Below are 20,820 nucleotides of genomic sequence, written 5' to 3'. Positions count from 1 at the left end.
ACTTCAGATAAAATAAAATCTCTATGAAAAGTAATGCAAACTATTTTAAAGCAGTCATACTTTCAAACCCAAACTTTGTAAAATGGGATATTTTCTCCTTTGATTATTTCCTAGGAAAAGGCTATAGAAATGATCTATTCATTCCTTAAATGAATGTCAAATTATATATGTCAATCAGGTTTTATTTTTAATAATTTAATTTCATCTACTTTTCTGAAAAACGCTACAAAAACAAATTAATTTGACATTCTCCTCACCTTTCATTTTCTAATACTGATTTTTTATAATACATTTAAGCAACCATCAAACTTACCAGCTCAGGGGCTTTGCAAACAGACTTGGGTTCTCTGTAGTTTACAACTGATGTAAGGGCCTAAACAGAAGACAGACCAGGAATTGGCCACCAGTAACAGGGTAAAAATCAGCTGGCTCAGTGCACGCTGTAATCTGTGCGTCCAGAAGTCACCACCCCACCCCAGACACAGCGTCCTGGTGCTAGTCTGTTGGTACTGTTTTCATACCTAACACAGGGCAAACTCCCCTCCCTGTAGCCTTCAGGGTAATTAGAGTAATTATACATTCTGCTCCTGCTGAAAGATACTCTGTATAATTCATTAGTGATGCTTGAACACAGATAAAATAAGACTAAATTTTTAAAAATCTAACTACAACCATGTAAGCAAATTTAAATGAAAAAGTTTATAAAAATAGTATTTCTTTTGAATATCATCCAAATATTAAATTCAAAGGAAAAATGAGCACTAAAGAATATTAAAATTACACATGTATTTTTTAGAACATACTAGTTTATTAACAATTCTCATCTAGCATAATCATGGGAAGTTCAATACCCTTCTGATTTAAGCATTTGATTTAATCATTCCGTTATTCACTTAAAAGTTGTAAGTTACATACTTCAGTTTTGACTTTCACTATGAAATTGGTTGTTAAGGTTAATCTCTGTGTCCAGACTAGAAATCTCACATTTAGAAGCCCTAGTTCTGGAACTGCCTTAAAGAATGATTAAGTGAAGAGTATTTTATATAAAGAAACATGTACTAAAAAGTTACCTTGTCCAATGCACTCATAAAGTGCTGATCACCATTCAAAACAGTGTTGATAAGTTGAACAAATTTACCGTGTACTTCCAAAACCGACTCCACAAATAGTGTTGGCATCTAAAGACATGAAATACAAAGTACAAAGCTTATTTTAAGAAGTTCAAGGATGTAATGAGGCTTAGTGAAGAACTATTTAAGAGCAAGGATTTCCCCAAGCAAATTAATGTTACAGACAACACCCACCCTCAAAAACTGTTTTTAGCTAAGATGGTCTTAAAAATCTAATGCTTTGATGTTGAACTTAGTTTTCATTCAACACCAGAAATGCAGGTTCCTCTGCCAGCAGAGCCCACTGAAAACACACTTCTGCCCGGCGCTGGAATTCCGCATTGTAAGTGTAACAAGACACAGTCGGAGCACCAGGCCTCTCAGTTTCAGAGAGGATTACAGCCTTCAAGCCACTGGAGGCGGAGAGAGGGGAGAAGTCAGAAAGCTATCATCCGTGAGAGCTGAGACCCCGAGAGCTGGGCAGGGCAGGTCCCCACGTCTCAGAGGGAAGAAACACCCAGCAGTATGAAAGATGAATTTTCTCTCTTAAATCAATGGGGCTAACTGTGCAGCTGGACCAAAGACCCCGAGTCAGCTACAACGATGTTGAGTCTCCTGCAAGGGCGTCCCCTCATGTTTGCTGCCCACAACTCAACACCACGCCCTGTGCCCAGTCGTTCAACACCCTGAACATGAAAAACCAGTAAAAAACCAATAAGCCTAATAAATAATACAGGCCAGCAGACCTGAACAATACAAACAAACAGTTTTACAAAAACAGAAAGAGAAGTAGCATTTCCTGTCATACCTATCTTATCTGTCAACCATTACGAGTAAAAACAAGGAGCGCAGTCCAGCAAAACCTGCCAACAGGAGTGCACTCTGACAGGAGGGACACCCTGCTGTGAACGGCTGTCCAACTGGCAGGGGACCCTTGAGAGATGTCAGGGACCTGAGTCCCTGCTGGGCACTCTGGGTGGAAAGCACGTATTTAGGGAAGAATGCTTCAACCCAGACTCGCTTCCCAGGCGATCCAACTCAGAGCATGTGAAAGGAAACCGGACTGCAAGCAGTCTGTGCTAGCAATGACTGACACTGCTGCTACTCACCCAACGCCAACGCCAGCCACACAGGAACACAGTTATTTAGACACAGAAACGTGCTTTTCTGTGAGAAGCTGGTCAGCAACTGCTAACTGGACACAGCAGTGCGACTGAGAAGTCTGTCTCTCTCACCGATTTTCTAATAATGCGATTAATTCCAAAACGTGTCCAACACAGTCTAGGTTCAGAACATTTTAATAAAGACGCTTCATTTGCGGGCATGGCGGGACTCCTCCCTCACGGTTTACAACAGCCAAGTCAAAAGAAAAGCCCCATGGCAGCCGAGCAGGCGCCCAGCCTGCGCGGACTCACGTTTTCCTGAGCAAGGTTGCCAGTCGCCCGAAGGCCTTCGTCGTGGACGTGGTCCTGCAGCTCCTGAATCATGTGAGGTAGGCCGGTGGACACAGCGCGGAGGAGAACGTACATGTTCGCCATGTCTGAGGGGACAGAAATGCCATTAACAAACTTCCAAATAGTTCAAAATATTTTTAATACACTAGGTAACATACAGTTCAAATGCATGATTACAGAAGGGCATGCGGGGCCCACCCTGTCACCCAGTCCTCTTCCCGGAGAGCCACATGGTGGTGGCCTGGTGGCCTTCAGGGCTGCTTCCTACCTGGTCAGGGAAATCCCCGGTTCCCACCTCTGCCCCTTTTACACAGACAGCATGGGAGACCGGTGGACTGTCTGCAACTGCAGAACCACCTCTCACCCCAAGACCCTTCATGTCAGGACACACAGCCTCTCCTCACACTGTGCCACCACCTGGCACCACTGCCCGTCACATGCTCCACTGCGACTCCTTAGCAACTGATGGGAAACTGCCTGCTCCAGTGCCGACACTACTGTCACGACTGACATCCCCACGGGCAAGACCACTTGCAGCGTAAACCCGCGAGGCAGGCCCGCTGTGCGAGGGTTCCAGACAGTTCCCAGAAGCCAGGAGCTCCCTGGCGACAATGTGTCACCAAGCGTTTTGATCTCTGCACTGAGGGGTGGAAATGACACTTCAGTATAGTGGTTTTTAAACTTTTTATTGACTTATAACACACAGAAAAGCCCACAAACCATTTAAGTGTACATCTCAACAATCTGTCGCATGTGAACGCCCCCCCCCGCCCCAGTTATCACCACCCACGGTAAGAAACAGATGTTCCCTGCACCCCAAAGCCTTCTTCACACTGCTCCCGGACCACTCCTCCTAGGTCTTCTGCAAAGGTCACCACCGTCAGGACAGACTAGCTCCGCCTGCTCTGAACTACTGTGAAAACGCAATCACGGACCCTCCGAGTCTGGTTCCCCGACTCGCCTCGCTCCTGGGGTCCACCCGTGCTGTGTGCAGCTGTGCCCTGTCCACCCCCACCCCTCTGCTGCTCCTGGGCGCCTCAGCTGCTGCCAGTTTGGAGCATCACAGACAACACTGCTGTGAGCACGCACGTACATGTCTTTTTGTGTGTGTGTGCACGCGAGCTGGGCGGTGGGGAGGACACCCAGGAGAGCGAGGCTGGACCACGAGGGACACGTCTGCTCAGCAGCGGCGGTCACGGTCCGTCTGTCCCGGTGGCTGCATCGATTTATACTCTTGGTCCGGCGTGTAACAAGTTTCCATTACTCCACACACTTCCAAACACGTTATTTCCAGTCTTCTTCATTTTATATCAAAACGGGATTAGTACTGACAACTCAGTGTGGTTTAATTGGCATTCCCTATTTTAGTGAGACTGAGAGCCTTTTAACATGTTCCCTGGCCATCTGGATAGTCTCTACTCTGCAGCGCCTGTTCAAATTTCTTGACTGTTTTATATTCTGGACATAAAACTCTCTCAGCTATCGCAAATATGTGACCCTATGACTGTCTCCTTTTTTTCTGAGGCGTAGCTGACATATAACATTGTATGAGCTTCAAGTTTGTAACAGTGATTTAGCATTTGTACATGTTGTAAAATGGTCACCACCGCGAGTCTAGTTAACATCCATCACCATGCATATCTACAGTGATTTTTCTTCTGATGAGAACTTTAAAAATCTACCCTCTTGGCAACTTTCAAATATACAACACAGTGTTATTAACTAGTGTCACATGCTGTATATTATCACATCCCCCTGAGTGTTTTTTTAATAACTGGAAATTTGTACCTTTCAACCCTCTTCACCCACCCCTGAGACTCTGGCAACCACTGACAGGTTCTCCGTATCTGCCAGTTTGTTTGTTAGATTCATATGCAAGTGAGGTCCTGCGGTATTTTTCTTTCTCTGACTTTATTTCATTTAGCACAATGCCTTCGAGGTCCATCCATGTTGTGACAAAACAGTAAGATTTCATTATGTTTTTATGGCTGAATGATATTTCATCGTGCATGTGTGTTTGTGTATTTTTATCCATTCATCCACTGATGGACACTCAGGCTGTTTCCTTATCTTGGCTACTATAAATAATGCTAAAATAAACATGTATCTTCTTGGGTTTGTGTTTTCATTTTCTTTGGAGAAATACCCAGAAGTAGAATTCCTAGGTCATATGATAGTCCTATTTATTATTTTTGAGGAAACTCCACACTGTTTTTCATAGTGGCCACACCAATTTACATTCCCACCAACCACACACAACACTTCCCGTCTCTCCACATCCTCGCCAACATTTGTTACTTCTAGTCTTTTTGATGACAGCCACGCTGCAAGTGCCACCTCACCGTGGTTTGAATCTGCATTTCTCTGAGGACTAGGGGTGTTGAGCACCTTTTCATGTACCTGCTGGCCGTCTGTGTGTCTCTTTGGAAAAATGTTCATCCAGATACTCTGCTCATTTTTTAATCATTTTTTTCTACTGAGTTGTGTGAATCCTTTATATATCTTAGATATTTATCCCTTATCAGACACAGGATTTGCAAACACCTTCTCCCATTCAGAAGGCTGCCTTTTCATTTTGTTGGTGGATTCTTTGCTGTGCAGAAGCTTTTTAAAAAGTCTGATGTCATCCCACTTGTTTATTTTTGCTTCCGTTACCTTTGCTTTTGCTGTCAGATCCAAAAAACATCGCCAGGACAGATGTCACGGAGCTTACGGCCTACATTTTCTTGTAGAAGTTTTATGGCTTCCAGTCCTATGTTCAAGTCTTTAATTCACTTTGAGTTAACTTTTGTATATGGTGTAAGATAGTGGTCCAGTTCCATTACTTTGCATGTGGCTGTCCAGTTTTTCCAAAAACATTTATTAAAAGGGTCAGCCTTTCCCCATTATGTATTCTTGGCTCTTCTGTCCTCTGACTGTCTTGTGATGCTCTTCTGATGATCCAAGGGTCTTAACGGTCTTCACTGACCCAAGGTTTTTAATGCTGAGGTAGTCGACTTGATCAATCTCTCCTTTGTGGTCAGTGCTTTTTGTGTTTTATGTGAGATATCTTCCTCTGCTCTCAGAGTCATCAAGTTACTCTCCTATATTACATTCTGGATGTATCACTGCTTTCCCTTTCGATCAAAGGCCAACAATGAATTGATTTTGTATAGGGCATTTGAGGTAGAGATCACATTTCACTGCTTTTCCAAACGGGCAGCCAATGGCCCTGGCACCCAGTGCCCTGCAGGGCCACCTTGGTCCTAAACGAAGTGTCCACGTGTGCTCAGGCTACTTCCTGGCTTTTTACTTCAGCCCACTGGTCTCTGTCTAACCTTGTGCCAAGGCCCCATTTTGTAAGTCATGCAACCCTGCAGCTTTCCTACCGTGCTCTTCAAAGCTGTCCTGACTGTTCTTAGTCTGAGTATTAACTTTCCGAGCTCAAAACAAATCTTGGGTTTTGAGGGGACGGCCCTGATCTGTGCATCAGTGTTGCTCTCAACAGTGTTTAGTCTCCTTGTAGGTCTGGCATGAGTCTTGTTACATTTATTCCCTGCTATTTGAAAATTTTTACTACTATTTTCTTTTTCTAAAAAATTCCATTTTTTTTTTTTACTGCTTATTGCTAACATCTCGTTGTATTTTTATTTTGTACTTCTATTTTGAGTGAAATTGAGCATCTCCATATATTTAAAATCTATTTATATTTCTCTTTCACATTCTTTGCCTTTTTCTATTAATTATTGTTAGAAACTTTTAATGTATTAAGGGAATTGGCCCCTGTGATGTGTAAACACATTTTCCCAGTTTTTCTTTTGACTTCAGAATAAAATGTGAAAATATACTTTTCCAAAACAGTCTTTTAAAATATTAATAATCTGTAAAAAGGCATATTGAATATTCCAGAGACTGTTACTCACATATGTTTGAAATCTCGGCTGGCTGGGGACGATGCAGAAAGCGGGTTTATCACCTGCTTTCCACCCACACGGAGGCCGGGGTGTCACTTACCGTTCTTCTTCTCTTGCCGGACGATGTTGTGACACTCTGCGTGGAGGAACTGTAAGTGGTCTGCGACCATCCGCTGCTGACACTCATGAATCACTTTAGTATACGAACTGGGATGTAAGTATTTTCGACATCGAATTTCTTCATCTTTTAATCTGCCTAGAACCTTTAGAAATATATTCTTACAGTCATGAGCCACTATGAGGAAAAAATCCTGTAGTATCGGTAAGCAACTGACATGGAAAAGTAATAAAAAGAATCATATAATCAATTCAAACTCACATTCCATGAATCATTTCAAAATTTTGCTTATGCTTCCAGCTGACACCTACATTTCACCATCTTATGAACAAAACCTAAGGCTAAGAGGCTGCATTTTATCCTCACTCACTGACCTCGATCGTCCTACATACAGACAACTCAACCGGCAACGGGACAAGTGGGTGAATATTAAAAACTGGAACAGGTGGTCACTTCACGAATATTTAACTACCAAACTAAAAAGTAATTTGCATCAACTGGACACAGATTAGTCTATTTTATGCTGATTCATCTTAAAAAACATGAACAGTACGCAATGCTAATCACATTAACGCCTTCATTAACATTTTTGAAAGTCAAAAAAAGTCACAGTCAAATATTTCAATCAAGACCTTTATTAAAGCGTATCCTGTATAAAAAGCACTGAGGTACAAACAATACACTGATTAACATTAACAAGAACCAGCTAATAAAGACAGCAGGCAGAGCATCTGGCTAATTTCTACCTCAAAACAAACCACATTTGCAATGAAAATCATGCTAGCACGGCACATACCCCTACAGAAGTTTAGTTTGAAAACATTCTGTGATGTGACGCTATGGAACCAGAGTTTCTGCGCGTGACTGGTCCCAGGGAATGAAGGATCCTTAAGCTTGGGGGAGAACTGCTGAGTCTGCCTGGACATAAAGGGTGATGCTGAGAAGGAAGTAACACAACACTCCCAGACTCCTCTCAGACATCCTCTGATGAAAACGAGGCTCAGGACTGAGTTTCATGGTCCTCACGTCCCACTGTGCTGCCTGTGGGGCCAGGAGTTCAGGGCAAAGTCACAGAAACCAAGGTGGGCAGAACGGTGTCTAGACTAATGGGTGCCCCCGTGTATTTCATCAGCTGAGAAAGTCATCTTGGTCAGTGTTTTCCTTTCAAAATAAAACAGCCTTAGCCATGTACAGCACACAAGTACGATGTCATCCGCTTACGGATTAACTAACTGCAAAAAGGAACTAGTCTGAGGGACATGAGGGAGGATGGGAAAGGAAAAAATAAAGTGACAGTAAGTGGAGGACCAGGGGTCACATATCGAGAACGTACACAGGGCTGGAGAGCCTCAGTGCAGCTCTGAACAGCTATAAACCCCCTGTGGTTGGGGAAGAGCCCAACCAGGGAAGACACAGAGAGGGAAACAGGAGGCCACAAGGATTAGTCGTAACCGAATGAACTACTCTTACAAATGCTCTTTTCCAAACATAACCTCCAACGGCTTTCCTTTTAATAGTGTGAGATCTATTTACACATCATGTGACCACCCATTTAAAGTATACAATTCAATGGTTTTTGGTATATTACATTATTAGAGTTTTTTAAATTGTGGTAAAATATATATAACACAAAATCTGTCATTTTAACCATTTTTAAGTATACAATTCAATACGATTCATTACATTCACAATGCTGTGCAACTATTTCCAAAACACTCTCATGACACCAAACTTACTCTGTGACCACTGGGCAGTAACCCCCTTCCCTCCTGCCGCTAAATTCTAATCTCCCTTCTGTCCCTGCGAATCCCCTGCTCCAGGCCCTTCGTGTAAGTGGAAGCACATGACACTTGTCCTCTCCTAGCGTGTCCGAGGTTAGCCCCTATGGGCGCAGGTGTCAGGACTTTATTCGGACTGAAGGCTGTACAATATTGCACTGTGTGCATGGACATTTCCCTGTCTTCCAACTCCTGACAGACATCTGGGTTGTTCCCACTGTCTGTGCACTGCTTGTGTGTTTTCATCAGCAGTGTTGCATTTTAAGCATTTTATTATCAGCCTGGTTTCAAGGGCCTGACATGAAGAGGGGAGTACGCAGCACTGATACTCGGTGCACTTCCAAGGACTGGGTCTGGAGCCTCCAACAAGGGTCTAACATGTACAAAAGGGCTATGTGCTGAGACGCCTGACGCAGTGCAACCTGTGCTTCATAGACGGCGGAAAACGCCTGACGCCTCACTCAGGGCCCCTGAGCTCATCGGCGACACAGCAGGAGGAGGATTAAACAGCCCAGACCCCGGCCTGGCTCTGCCTGGCGGCAGCAGCACACCAGCTGACCCTGATGCTTCCCGACCCGCGTCCTGGGGACGCCTCGCCACAGCCATCCCTTTACAACGTCTCACTTTTCTAAAAGGTAAACAAACTAACAAAAGTCGTCCAATAGTAAAATGTTTAAAATGCAACACTGCTGATTGAAAAGACTAGGAAAAACTTCTGATGTATCTTGTATGATGACTGAATTTATAATATATTCTTCTACTGAGAAAATACACATGGAATTTTAAATATGGTAATCAATACGTGTTGGTTTACTGATTAAACTTCTCGTGGTTTTCCACAGCCTTCCAAAAACTTAGACAAAAAGAGCAAGTTCTAGAACGATTTTATCTTGACTAAATAAGGAAGGAAGGTAAAACCTCAACACACAGCTTCTACACTTAACCTCATTCCCTAACATGTCTACTAAGCACAAAAGACAGTGTATTATTTTGCCAAGAATAATATATATTAATTTCAAAGATAAGCAAACCCAGCAATCAGGATTTGTGAAAAAGCATCAACCACGATAAAAATCGGGACAGCACTGTTTCTCCTGGAAAACATGCCATGGCAAGAACGATGGTTTATCAGCAGGTGCTGAACAGTGACTAAAACCCAGCGCAGGGACCAGAAAAACAGAGCCGTCCCACCAAAAACATACATTAACTCGGATAACTAGTGTTAAATGAAGCCACACCTGACATATAATAAATGATGGAGTTAACATGTTTTCTTTCTTACCTTTTCCATATACTGTGAGCAGTTTGATTCTTGTAATAGATTTGAAGCTTCTTGTTTGTAATACTCTCCTGTTTCAGTCAGAAAGGGAGACTCAAAGATTTCCTGATAAAACTAAATAAATCAATTAAATCACATTTTAAAAATGAGAAGAAGCAATTTAAGAAGTTAAAGGTCTGATGACTTATGTTTTTAAAGGAGGCTTTTTACCTTTAAGGGGAATTTTTTCTTATACTGTTCAACATGAACAAAGGAGTTAATAACCCCATGGATTACTTTCTGGTTTGGGTCTTCTCCACCACGATCACTGAAACAGGTAAAACATAAAACATTCTTGAGAATACAAGTATATCTACAGAAATACACAGAAACGTGCCAAAGTGGGGCTGCCTCTTCTACTGGTCCAATCACATTGTGCATAAAACATCTTAAAGATCAATGCATGCATGATGCTTAAAGATAACTTTCATACCGCAGCTGAATTCAGATTTATGATGGTTAATGTTCACATTAGATGTAATTTCAATGAACAACAGAAAAACTTGAAAGATACCATGTTGATACTAAGATGACACGTCTTCAGTTGTAACAGAGTGGATATGAGGCTGTCAGTTCAAGACTGTAAATACACCTGGGTAACACCCCACCTGGTTAAGAACACCTGGCTTTTACTCCCACCAATTCCATTCCTGGAGGAGCTGGTCTGAGAACTCGGTCTCTGAACCCTCATAAGCACGCCTGGCGGGGTCTGACGGGACGCCTTCCTCAAAGGCACACTCAGTACAACGCAGGGCCAGATGCAACGTCTAAGGGCCACTTTGGGTCCCTGAGGTCCGCAAGCGCCCCAGCGGCTCCCACTCAGGCACAAAGGCATTTCTCCACTTAGTAACTTAGTGTGAAGCGTTTTGACATGGCCACATCCCTTCACAGCTGCAGGGGATTAAAATCACCTCAGTCATTCACGCGACACTGTGACAAGGTCCTACTTAGTCAAGGTACTAGTGTGATGCAAGTCTTAACCATAGTAAGAAATGTAGATGAATTTGGTTTCTCTAATTACAGAAATAGGAAAATGAAATTCGGAAAAAAAAAAGTCTGCCTAAAGCCGCAGTAAGAGAGTCTGGCTCTAAGCTGGGTGTTTCTGACTCCAGTAACAATGCTCCAAACAAACCATCATACAGTCAGAGGCGTACCTTTATGTTGGAATCTCCCACCTCACTTCAAAACAGTTTTCCCTTGAACTAAAAATTATTTTACAAAGAGAACAACAGAAAAATATATTACCATCATTTCCTAGTAAAATCTTCTTGCTTTTTACTGGGAATAAAGGTTTCTAACATTTAAGAACAGGTGAAGTGATCACCTTTATACGTCTGTGTCCCATCCTCCCTCCAGCCCTCTCCTCCCCTTCTTCCCGCCATCATCTGAATGTTCTGGGAAAAGGTTTTTACTTGAATTAATATGCTATAGTGCTCCTGTCAGCCGTGGAATCCTAGTCACACACCTACACTGTGGCATCACTACAGAGGAGGCGGAGTTCATGCAGGTGACATGGTGAGTGTCTCTTCTGCAGACCTTCCATCAGTTCCCTCCCAAGCCCACATTAACTCTGGTGACATAATGATCTCATCTTTTCTAGTGATCTGGAGTGCATCACTTTTTTCCTTTAACTTTGCCTGGGACCAAACGAAAATCAGTCAAAAGTGACAAATATCTAAATATTTGGAAAATCAGGTTCTCTAAAATTTGTTTCATGACCAAACCCTGCTCTCCCTGCCTGGCACCAGGAGAACTCCCATTCCTGCCCTTTGTTTCTGATCCCAAAAGACCCAGATGTGCTGGAATCAGGTAAGACTGTGCCTAGAAAGAGCACTGACATTCCCAGTGCTTAATAACTAAGGTGCCCTCTCTGTAAGAACAACATCTGAACTCGGAAACTCTCAGGCATACTCACTCAATCTTTAAGTTCAGTACACATATTTGTAACTGCACAAAAGGCACTACAGAAAATCACTATCATTTATTTTTACTAGTCTGACAGGTAATGAAAATGAACAGTGAAATGATGCCGTTAGTAACATATAAAAGCATCGACTCAGCTGGTCATCTGAATAAACTCTGGTCTCATCTAAGAACAGTGATCCCAAGAGATGAGGTCAGATCACAGTCTTGAGAAAAGAATGTAAATAATCTTTAGAAATAAATGGCTCATAATCTGATCTTGACAGAAGCATGTGGAAAATGCCTACAATGACCATAAGGAAGTCACCAGGATAATGAAACTGCTCAGCTGGGCGGCGGGACGTCATGGGAAGGGTCCAACAACAGCCTTCAGGCAGAGTCCGGATGAGCCTGCCTGGGCTCCAGCCCCACATCACCCCGCGCAGGGGCGCCCCCTCTGGTGGGGATAATTGCAGAATCTTCCCTGTCGAGGACACCGCAAAGGTTAAACACAACTCAGAAAAGCTTGTAGCACAGGGCCTGGTGTCACGACAGTGTTTTAAGTGTGGACAGCGGGAAAATGGGAGCATTTTCAATGAGTTAGAGGGAAGAAGGCTGAGAGAGCAAAAAAGCACCGGGTGTGATTTTAAAATGAAGGCTATTAAAGCCAGTTTAGCTCAGACGGCAGACCGGGCTGTGATGATCATTAAAGGTTAGGCTGGAACTTTCGAAAGTCCTGACTCTGATGTGTGATGAGGGCAAATTAACCTCTTAGAGAAACTTCATGAGAACAGGGTTCCAACAAATTAGATGCAGCCACCTGCTCCGACTCCAAAGTCTGAGAAGTGACACGAAGGATGCTTTTTAATACTCCGGTGTTGGCAGTAGCCCCTGGGCCTGCAGAAAATGAAAAAAGATGGAGTATGGAGCGGAGGGTGTAGTCAGTGGTGGAGCATGTGCTTAGCATCATACACAAGGTCCTGGGTTCCATCCCAGCACCTCCACTAAAATAAACAAATAACCCTACATCCCCCCCCCCCCAAGAAAAGAAAAAAAGAAAAAGATGGAGTGAAGACTGGATAGCACAGAAAACCAAAGTATGGACCAAAATGCGTAAGAGAAAGAACTACGAGGAAGGGAGGGAAGCAAGTGAAGGAAGATGGGCGCTGTTGTGGCACAAAACCAGGGGGGTCGGTGGCCACAAGAGCTGCTCTGTGTGTCCCCGCAGGAGCAGCAGGCGTGGTGCCAGGAGGAAGGGATGCCTGCAGCAACCCGGGCGCACCTGGGGGCCCTGGGAAGCGGAGGTCTGCGGAGACTGGACAGACTGGCAGCGTCACATACTGGTGGCAACGGAGAAGGCAGGTTCTCACAGCCAGCTGTGTAGGAACAGGCGCATGCACACTCCGACTCCAGACAAACATCTGCATGTGCGCACGACAGAAGCAAGAGCTGTGGGAGGAAAACCTGAGGATGACCTGAGGCACATCACCAGGGAAGAGGCAGACAGACCCGCCACATGCCACGTGGGCTGCAGAAAGGAGGAGGAGGGCCTTTAGGTACTAACACAGGAGCATCAGAACACGTAACTGAATTTTAAAAGAAGTTAATATGTATAAATATCGTGTATGTCTTTGAAAAGTTAGAAAAAAATTTAAAATTACATACTTAAAAAAGAAAACAAAATTAACATTCTCTATTGTATTCTGTATCATATTTGCTTCTGTACCTAGATATAAAAAAACACACAAAAAGGTGTGAAAAGACAGTTAATCAGTCACAAGGATTACCGTGTGGACAGGACGGCTGAGGAAAGGGTCTGGAACGTTAAAGGTTTTCAAGAACGTACTTACATATCATCTGTGTATTTAGGACTAAGTTTCTCACTGAGTACCTGACACTGGGTCCAGGGAAGAAAACGTACAAGACAAGCCTGGAGCGCCCTGACACACGCGACAGAGCGCTACCGAGGACGGCCAGGGGCCTACCAGAAGGGCTGCAGCAACACACAGAAGGAGGGCGATTTAGGCTTTAATAAAACAAGACAGTGAATCCAACGTATTTAAGTCCGTAAGTTCATCACGATACACTGAAAAAAGGTTAACTGATCACTTTCTGAGGATGACAGCAAACCAGCTCATTATCTCACCAACCAGGTTAAGAAAAGAAACAAGCTGATACTTTGCCCTCCTAAGTGGTAACCAAACAGCAGATAAAGGCAAGCATATTGTTATAAAAATTTTCAAGTTAAGAAAGAAAATCAAAGGACAGAATTAAAGTGGCACCATCTTACAAACGTCAATAAACTAAAAGATGTTGGTATTTAGCACCTGTGGCTGCCTAAGCCAAAAAGAGTGGAAAATCAGACATCACAGAAGAACAAATCTCTATAGTTTTTCCAGTGGGAACCAACCAGAATCTGAGGAAGCCACTGAGCCGCCAATCTGCAGGGAGCAGAGGACAGAGGAGCGCCTACAGGAGTGCCCGCACGCAGTCTTTAGGGGACAGGGGACAGAGGAGGATCCACGGGTGTGCCCGCGCACAGTCCGCAGGGGACAGGGGACAGAGGAGGACCCAGAGGTGTGCCCGTGCGCAGGCAGCAGAACCCAGACAGTGGGAAAGTCTGAAGATCAAACCCAGGTCTCGTCAGCAAAAAAATGACAAGGGAAAAAGGGTGGAGGAGGAACCTGCTGATTAGAAGATTTAAAAGACATGTACAGTTTTTTAAGGATGGACAAGACTAAACTACAGAGTCTAGGAAAGCACTTGTGGGTGATATGACCACAAAGAAATAGAAGGTGATTGCTCTGGTGTCAGGACCGTGGTGACCTCTGGAGAAAGGAGGGGCAGGACACGAGGTTTTGGGGGCTGGCATGCTTCTTTTCCTAACCTGGTGGCATTCACAAGGGTTTCACCCAATAATAAGTCATCAAGAAGCACATCTGTGTTGCAGGGTTTTCTGTATCCATTCTTAACTCCACACTCAAAAAGTTAAATGACACACATACAACAAAATCCCCAAAGTCTAAGAGAAAACTGTTTTAACAATATTAGTAGGTGACAAAATAAGAAGAAAGAGCCCAAGATACATAAAGTTACTATATAACAATAAAAATAATTAACCAGAGGGCAGTCCTGACATTTACTCAACTAACAACAAAGGCTCAGAATTTATAAGACAGAAACTTACAATTACAAGGATGAAAATCGGTAACTCTAAAATGAGCTGGGAAATTAGAAAAACTTCTCTCAGAAACTGAGAGGTACAAAAGAGAAAGACTGCGAACTCACATCTCACTGATGAACCTACCCCTCACAGCTCCGAGGCGGAGCCATGAACACGAGCACGTGGAGAACCCTCTGTCACAGCCGGTCCTGAGTCAAAGGGGAGGGAAGAGTTTTGTGCAGAGCTTTCATTTTTGCTCAAAGACCACCTGACACGGGAAAGTCACCTGCAGACCTCTGCTCCACCTCCCACCCCTGCACACCGCGGAGTCATCAGAAGCGTGAAAGACAGTCTTTCAAACCAAGTCACTTAATGCTGGCATGTCACTCTCTACTGGGTGTTAACAGGACATTGAAAATACTCTCTCATCCTCTCTTGCGGCTTTTTTAACCCCTCATCTACCACAAGGAGCCTCAGCGAGAACAACACTTTGCTTCTTTCCTCACGTAGAAACCCCGTGTCTGTGTCTTAAAGGAAGCGGACTTGTGGGGTGGGGTGGGCGCTGTTGCACGGTGACTGCTGGCCTAGAGAAGCCCCCCCAGCACCTGCAGGGTCATGCACACCTGTGTCACCAGCTTCCGCTTCTGGTTCCCCAGAGCTGAGGTCCAGCAGAAAGGATGCTCTACTCAGGACCCCATGGGAACACATTCTCTACCCTAAACTCCTCGCACAGCGGTCAGGTGAAGAGTCAACCACTGGGCTGGGAGCAGAGCGGGGAGCCACCTTTCCACAGGGCTGCCTCACAAGTCAACCGACTATTAAAGTAACGGACTAACTAGAAGAATCAGTTTTCCTGAACAGGTTATCACCATCAGACGTTCGGCTGAGGATACATTCAAACAACCCAGCACTGCCTGCAAGTCCAAGAGGTTTCAGGCTTGCAAAACAAGTCACTTCCTTCAAGGACTTATTTATTTATTAAACATATTAGGCCATAGAAAAATCTGCCTTCCGCCAAACCAAGAGATTATAAAGTGATTTAGAAATACTGGCATTAAAATAGAAAATGAGGCTCATTACAGTAAAATGAGGCCTCGTGCAGCCAACAGCCATGCAACTGACACCATCTCAAACTGCCCCAGACCTGCCTGGAAGGGCCGCGTCAGTACTCACTGTTTGATTTCTCGGAGCAGCATTCGGATAAGGGTGGTCTGAAGTGGCTCGACCATCAGTTTCCTCCACATGTCCAGCGCTAGCTGCCAGGAAAAATGGGCATCATCGAGGCTGAATTACTTAGCGTTTGTTTTTAACATCTGTTCAAGGCTTTTTTAAAAAGTGAAAATACCCATCAAAAGTACTTATAACCAGTATTTCAAAATTCAAATGAAAACTGAATATATGTAAGGAAAATACATTCTTCACTTACGACAATGACTATCCTACCAGACTTGTATAAAGAACAGAATTAAGGTTTTAGCATTAATTGGAAGTCTTACAGAAGTAACTGGTTTTTATAAAACCTTAATTTACTGACTATAAAGTGCCCAGGATGAGGGAAGGGCTACAGATGCCAAAGTGGTAAGTGAAACCAAGGAGTCACGTTAAATACAACGAGATTGGCTGCAGCTGACATTTGGAATCATAAAACCTCTTGTACAAACACAAAAGGGTAAGTCAATTTGACAAATAATCAAACACTCAGTTTAATAACACAACTTCATCACCGTTGCCCCAAACGCCCTCCTCTGTATTTCCCCTCAGAGGCTGTCCCACCGCACCCTGTGTTACATCACCTCCTCCTCGGAGCTGCACCGAGTGTGTAGGTGTCCCCATGTGGGATTTCTGAATCGACTATTTCTGACCTTCTTTAATAACAAAATCACATTGTACGCTGTTCTGTGGATGTTTTTTAAATTTCAGTGTTGTTACTGAAATCCAACCGAACACAGAATGATGGTTCATCGTTCAGTCGCTGGCACTGCTCCATCCCCGCTCTGGTGTGAGGACACCGTGACTGCTGATGAGCGTGTCTGTGGCTCCGGCCTGCGCCAGGACAGGGCAGCACTGGCTGGCCTAGCCGTCATCCCGCCTTCACCCGCACAGGCAGAGGGCATGGGCTCTGTCAAACTCTGCTCATCGGCGGGGAAAATGGATCTCCCTGCGGTTTTAACTGGCATTTTCCTGAAATTAAGCTGCGACTCTTTTTGTTTTTTTTTGTATCTCCATTTTTTTTTCCCCTATGAAATGCCCATTCATATCGTCTGCCCATTATTCCATTAATGCCTGTCCTGTTCTCAACAAGCCCAAGTTCTTTGTATGTTGCGGAAATTAATCCCTTGACAGTTTTACGTAGTGTGGTTTGTCATAGTTTGTGATTTGACTTTTTAATTTCTTTATAATTTTTTACAGTAAAAAAATTTTTTTAATGTATTCAAATTTATCAATCTTTTCATTTATTGTTTGCATTTTCGTGTCTTTTAAAGAACTCCTTCGCTTCCTAAGATCAACTCTAAGGAGACATATGTGCTCCCACACTGCCTTCTGAAAGTTTTCAAGTTCTACCTTTCACATTTAAGCCTTTAAAAGCCAAAAAATTTTTCTCATGCAGACTACAAATTATTCCAGTATCAAAAACTAATCGCTCCTGCTTCCAACTTAACCGAGCCCACAGAGGCGTGAGTGTGTTTTTAGCCTTTCTACTGAGATAACTTTATTCAGACCCACTGGTAATTCTATACAAATAAGTAAGAGCATCTGTCTTTCCACAAGGCACAGTCTTCAGGTTTTGCCTTCTTTTTCTTTCTTTTCAAATAGCACAAACAGGAAAAAAGGAGATAATATGTGGGGGAAATGGGATCTTATAGCTGGAGTGGGAGGACAAGCTGGTAAAGCCCTCTGAAAGGCTGGGGGCAGGGCCATGGAAATTCAGGCTGTGCTCTGACCCAGGAAGCCCACTTTCAGGTACACCCCCTGTGAAAACTGCTCAGGCACAGGGAGAGAAGTACACAATGGAACTCCACAACCATAATGCTTTTGTCTACCTAACTCATCACTGTGTCCCCAGCACGCAGAACAGTGCCTCGCACAGGGGGCAAGGGGGGCTCAAAAAATACTTAATAGATGAACAAGTGAACAATGATGTCCATGCAGTGTTGTTTGTAACAACAAAAAACTGAAAACTAAGGGAAATGGTTTAATAAATAATTGATAAATTATTTAATATCCCTACTATTTTTTTGAAAAAGGCAAGAAATACAAGTAGAATTTTATATACGCTGTGATCATGAAACTGTTGTGTATGTATGTGCACTTGTTTATAGAAGAATGCACAGTTAAGAGTCAGAAAGGTGCTTCCCTCCAGAGGAGGAGTGGGCCTGACGCTGCCGGCCATGACGGACGACTGCGAAGTGAAACGCTCACAGTCCTGCAAGCTGAAGAACTCCTGCGAAGCTTTGGTACTTCCAACTGCCCTGTTTCTCTGCACCCTACTTCCCAACAGTTTCATTCCCATTAAACATAAAATGTTGTGTCCAAATGTTTTCGGAAACCAATTTTTCCCTCTGTTAATGCTTCTATGAAGTATCTTCTACTAATTTATCCATCTGCTTACTTTTATAACAAGATCATATTGTATATATTCTGTGTATGATTTTTATTGTTGGATATTGAAAATACGACCTTTTCCTCATTAGTCATCATTATTGCTACTGCAAGGACTACTTGTAAACTTTTTTACCCGTATTATTTTTGCAGTACAGATTACTAGACATAGGATTACCTGGTCAGCAGGTGTCGAATATTTTAAAGTCTACTTCTGATACATTTCTTTCTAGAAGGGTCATTCTAATTTAAATTTCTACTAATGCTGCGTCTTAGTTGTTTCCTTCCTTCACTGCTTTACTTGTTTGGCATCTGTTTCCCCACGAGGAAAAGGACCATCTGCCACCTGTCTCCCCAGTGTCTGGCTACTCAGTAGACACGTGCTGCAGTATGTCTCTCACAGTCAGTATCACATGATATATTACTATAATTTCCACACTTAGGTTTGCACTGTGCCTCCAGAACCTGAGTGAGTCTTAAGCTGCACACTTGACTGGTTTACTCTGAATTTCCTTAATTACTTTTTAAAGTTAAAGTAAACTTGTTACATCCATAAACCTGTACTTCCTCTTCTGAGGTTCTCTTTTAAGTCCATGTCCTTTGCACGTTTTAACTACAGGAGCCTTGACACTTTTTATGGGACTGTTAACACAGTGGAGCTGCGGCCGTCCCGCCCTTCACCCACCATTGCCTTCATTACTGAAGTAACACTCATCACGTCTCTTCTGTTCTTCTTATCCAGCTGAAGTGTCTTAGGGAACCATGACAGTATTTTATTTACTTAACATTTAGGATGTTGTAAACCTTGACAATTTTAAGACAGTCAACTCAGTGTCCTCAAGAAAAGGACAGTGGATCCAATCACCTCAGTTTATAAAACACTCTTACGTTTGCCAGTCATTTAAAGAACTTCCTACCTCTCCTATTTCCATAAGTGGTTCATTCATATCTACACCACCATAACCATACTGAAGGTCGGCTTCTGTCAATTTATTCTTTTTAATAAACTGGGTGTTGAGATATCTGAAAAAGAAACGTAATGTCAATAGAGACTATGTCAAAATCAGCAGGAAAACAAGTAACTTACAACTTTAGAACAATAATTTTAGGGTTATAAGTTAACTACAGAATAGTTCAGTAATATATCCAAAAGAAATTCACCATGTACAAATTAAAAATATAATTAAAAAAGATAAAACTATCAGCCCAACTCTCAGTAAGGCCCTAAGAGACACAGAATAGGACCTCTAGAGCAGCAAAAAATCCTGTTACCCCATCTCACTTAAAAAACACTCAAAGGTTTTGCTCTAAAAATTTCCAATATTCTTACAGCTCAACAGCTCCCGTCCAAGGGTCAGACCTCTACAAGCTAATTTGTTCACTCCCAGATTCTGCTTAAGTCAAGGTAAGTTCACTTTGCAATAAACAGAAAATGATTTTTAAAACACAGACATCAAGTAAGTTCTCTAATTTATATATTATCACCAGTGAAAGATGTAACTTTTCATTTTAAAATAAAAGATCACCATCAGGAGGTAAGAAAACAGAATAGAAATATAAGCAGAGGTGAGAGACTGACAATCACTCTGTTACCAGATTAATACCTAATGGACTCCAAGAATTACTGAGATGAAAAGAGAATTCTAGGATTAAACAAAATGTGTAGCAGGGTGTGGACCATCCTAGCACTCACTCTTCACCGTCCCAGATCTCACCACCACGCCTTCAATGCTCACCACCTAAGACTATTCGTTGGACAGGTTCTGCTAAGGTGGAAACAGCTATTGACAAATACAAGCATGTAGGCGAAACCTGCAAGATCTCTGCATTAAAACACACACTTCGGTGTTTGCTGCATCAAAATGAAAGGCCCACATGACGTCTACAGGCAGATGAAACTGAAAGCGGAAACAACTAAATTTCAGCTGTGTGACTCCACCGACAATTCCAGGAGATGATGGAAACAGGTCCTGCTGTTTACTCTGAAGCCCCGCAGCCACCACCGCCATGCAAGCCCTCCCACAGCCACCACTCAGGCTCGAGACGCCAAGACTTACAACCTCAGTGCTCCACTCTTTGGCCCGCTGGTCACAAAATCATTTTTTCCCTTCAAAATACCATTTAGCCTTTCCTTCCGTCCTCACCATAAGCCTCCCAACTTCCTGCAGGTTTCGAACCCCTGCTCCTGCTGAGCGAGGGGACCTGGGCTGAGACGGGAGCATCAGCTGCAGGGAGAGCGGCTGCTCCCCCGAAGAGACCCTGGACTGCGCACCCCACCTCTGGCCTCTGGCCTGGTCATTCTGGTCTCAGCTCACACACACCTCCCTCCGCCCTACCTGGCCCCTCGCCAAATTAGCCTTGACTCCCCACCCCTGATGAAGTAACAGTTACGACACACCTCGCCTGCTCTCTTTTCAGCACTAGCTACGTGAAACAGCCCTGCTCCTTCCTCCATCTGCCTGTTCTGCATCCCGACCTCCTCTCT

The 20,820-nt window shown here is 43.5% G+C and overlaps 1 protein-coding gene across 4 annotated transcripts in view; it reads right to left on the bottom strand.

The window, feature by feature from the left end:
* Positions 1-20,820, bottom strand: part of CUL2 (cullin 2) — a 74,193-nt gene that overhangs the window by 17,918 nt on the left and 35,455 nt on the right. For all 4 annotated transcript variants that reach the window (XM_064479497.1, XM_031448712.2, XM_064479496.1 and 1 more), the window contains exons 5-12: positions 19,253-19,358; positions 15,909-15,991; positions 9,842-9,938; positions 9,635-9,745; positions 6,557-6,719; positions 2,525-2,649; positions 1,071-1,178; positions 314-373 (exon numbers count right to left, since the gene is read on the bottom strand). In XM_064479497.1, the coding sequence (XP_064335567.1) occupies positions 314-373; positions 1,071-1,178; positions 2,525-2,649; positions 6,557-6,719; positions 9,635-9,745; positions 9,842-9,938; positions 15,909-15,991; positions 19,253-19,358 (853 nt within the window). The remainder of the gene's footprint in view (positions 1-313; positions 374-1,070; positions 1,179-2,524; positions 2,650-6,556; positions 6,720-9,634; positions 9,746-9,841; positions 9,939-15,908; positions 15,992-19,252; positions 19,359-20,820) is intronic.

This window comes from Camelus dromedarius, chromosome 26 (genome assembly GCF_036321535.1).
Source record: "Camelus dromedarius isolate mCamDro1 chromosome 26, mCamDro1.pat, whole genome shotgun sequence".
Taxonomy (NCBI): Eukaryota; Metazoa; Chordata; class Mammalia; order Artiodactyla; family Camelidae; genus Camelus; species Camelus dromedarius.
This window is presented reverse-complemented; position numbering and strand designations above follow the sequence as displayed.